The 1,728-nt window shown below is 59.7% G+C and overlaps 1 protein-coding gene across 1 annotated transcript in view; it reads left to right on the top strand.

Annotated features, from left to right (window-relative positions):
* Positions 1-566: 566 nt before the first annotated feature.
* TMPRSS5 (transmembrane protease, serine 5) overlaps positions 567-1,728 on the top strand; it is a gene marked incomplete at its 5' end in the record, with an annotated part of 3,613 nt that continues 2,451 nt past the window's right edge. The window contains 3 exons of the mRNA XM_010185903.1: positions 567-674; positions 961-1,077; positions 1,507-1,642. Of these exons, the coding sequence (XP_010184205.1) occupies positions 567-674; positions 961-1,077; positions 1,507-1,642 (361 nt within the window). The remainder of the gene's footprint in view (positions 675-960; positions 1,078-1,506; positions 1,643-1,728) is intronic.

Raw genomic sequence — 1,728 nt, 5'->3', positions numbered from 1 at the left:
AGGAAGGGGGGCCCCCGAAACAAGGAGTCCTTTCACTGTGTGCCCGTGCCGGGAGCGTGCGGGGGAAACCTGAGCCTTGTTGGCAGGAGCCCCCTGTGCTGCCCCGCTGCTTTCTCGTGGTGAGTCCTTGTCCCGTCCCCCTGCAGCAGCAGCCGCCAGCCCGGGCAGCGGTGCCATCGCTGGAAGCTCGTCCCCTTCCACAAGACCTGGCCTTTGCTGCTGATCCGCTCCTCGCCCCAGAGCCCAGCTGAGCCGTTTTCTGACAGCCTGCCTTGCCTTGAGGATGCCATGCAAAGCCTCGAGAGTCCAACAGCAGAGCCGAGGAGGGGAGGAAGGGGAACACAGACCTCCCCAGGACACGGTGGGTGAGCTACTTAAGGGCTTTGGGAAGAGGGGGGCCCTCTGAGTCTTGATGTCCTGCAGAATCCATGGCCTTAGCTCAGCTCCTGGCGCTGCAGGGAAAGGATTGGGCAAGTCCTAACAGCTCAGAGGCTTCACCAGGGGCTTGGTAGTGCTGTGAGAGACAAAGACCCTGTTAATCCTCTCTCCCCCTCTGCTTCTTAAAGACTCAGCCAGCACATCTCTCCCAACTCTCTGCACCATCAGGAGGCTGTTGCTGCTGCTGGGGGTCACGGTGCTGCTGGCGGGGACGGCGGCTGGGACATGGCTCCTAGGTCAGTGTCTGCAGAGCCCACAAGCTGGACAGCGAGGTCGGGGCGCCAGCAGCAGAACTGGTGGAGGTGGAGGCTCCTTGGTGGCTGAGCTGTGGCGTGGGATGGAGGACGTGGCTGGTGTGGGCTCTGCTGCTGCTGTGGTCCCAGCGGGAGGCTGCTGCTGTGCCTATCCAGGGGCTGATGGCCTCTTCCAGCGGGCAGCGCAGCACCATCCCCAGTACTGCACGTCCTGGGCACTGCCTGGGCTGTGCGAGTCCACCTCCACCCCCTTCTCTGTTTCCCGCAGTGAAGCACCTGAAGGAGCCTCGGCCAGACCAGGGCTTCCCCCCGCAGCAGGAGCCAGATGCGACCGCAGTGTGCGGCGAGGATGAAGAGGGGGAGCCCGTGGTCCGTGGGGCCCCCAGTAGAGGTTTACGTCTTTGCTTGCTGCTGCAGAGGATGGGGAGGGGGGAGCGGTGTGCAGGACAGGGCCTGCTGAGCCCAGCGAGAGCAGAAAAGATGCTCTTTAATAATAAATATAACCTGCTCATCCACCAGCTTCTTTCAGGGGCATCTTGTGATTGTTCCACTTTGCTTTTAAGCCCTGCTGCGTTTCCCAGCATTATGGCTTTGTTGTGAGGAGTGATCCTACAGCAAAGGCAACTCTTGCAGGACTCCTCTGCATTCAATCTGCAGAGCTGCCAGGCAGGCCCTTGAGAACATACAAATAGGTTGATGTATAGCTTCAAATGGCGTTCTGGTTTTTTGGGTTGGGTTTTTTTTTTAGTTGGTTTTTCTTTTTGCTTTAGATGTGCATGAAATGTCCAGATTGCCTTTAATGGAATGGCTTTAGTGTCTTTCAGAATTAACACGGCAAACTCCCTGCTGGAAGCGCGGGTGGACGCCCGTCCCGGGTGGTTCCTGGTGTGCCACGAGCGCTGGACTCTGTCCCTGGGCACCCAGCTCTGCCGGCAGCTCGGGTCCCTCAGGTGGGCATGGCAGCAACAGCCGCCTCGAACCCTCATCGGTCTTCTCTGAGGGGCGTGATTTTGGCAGTGCCAGATCGTGCAGCTCC

The sequence above is a fragment of the Mesitornis unicolor genome, unplaced genomic scaffold (genome assembly GCF_000695765.1).
Source record: "Mesitornis unicolor isolate BGI_N332 unplaced genomic scaffold, ASM69576v1 scaffold12486, whole genome shotgun sequence".
NCBI classification, from domain to species: Eukaryota; Metazoa; Chordata; class Aves; order Mesitornithiformes; family Mesitornithidae; genus Mesitornis; species Mesitornis unicolor.
The sequence above is the reverse complement of the archived record's forward strand: the minus strand, read 5'-3'. Positions and strand labels throughout refer to the sequence as shown.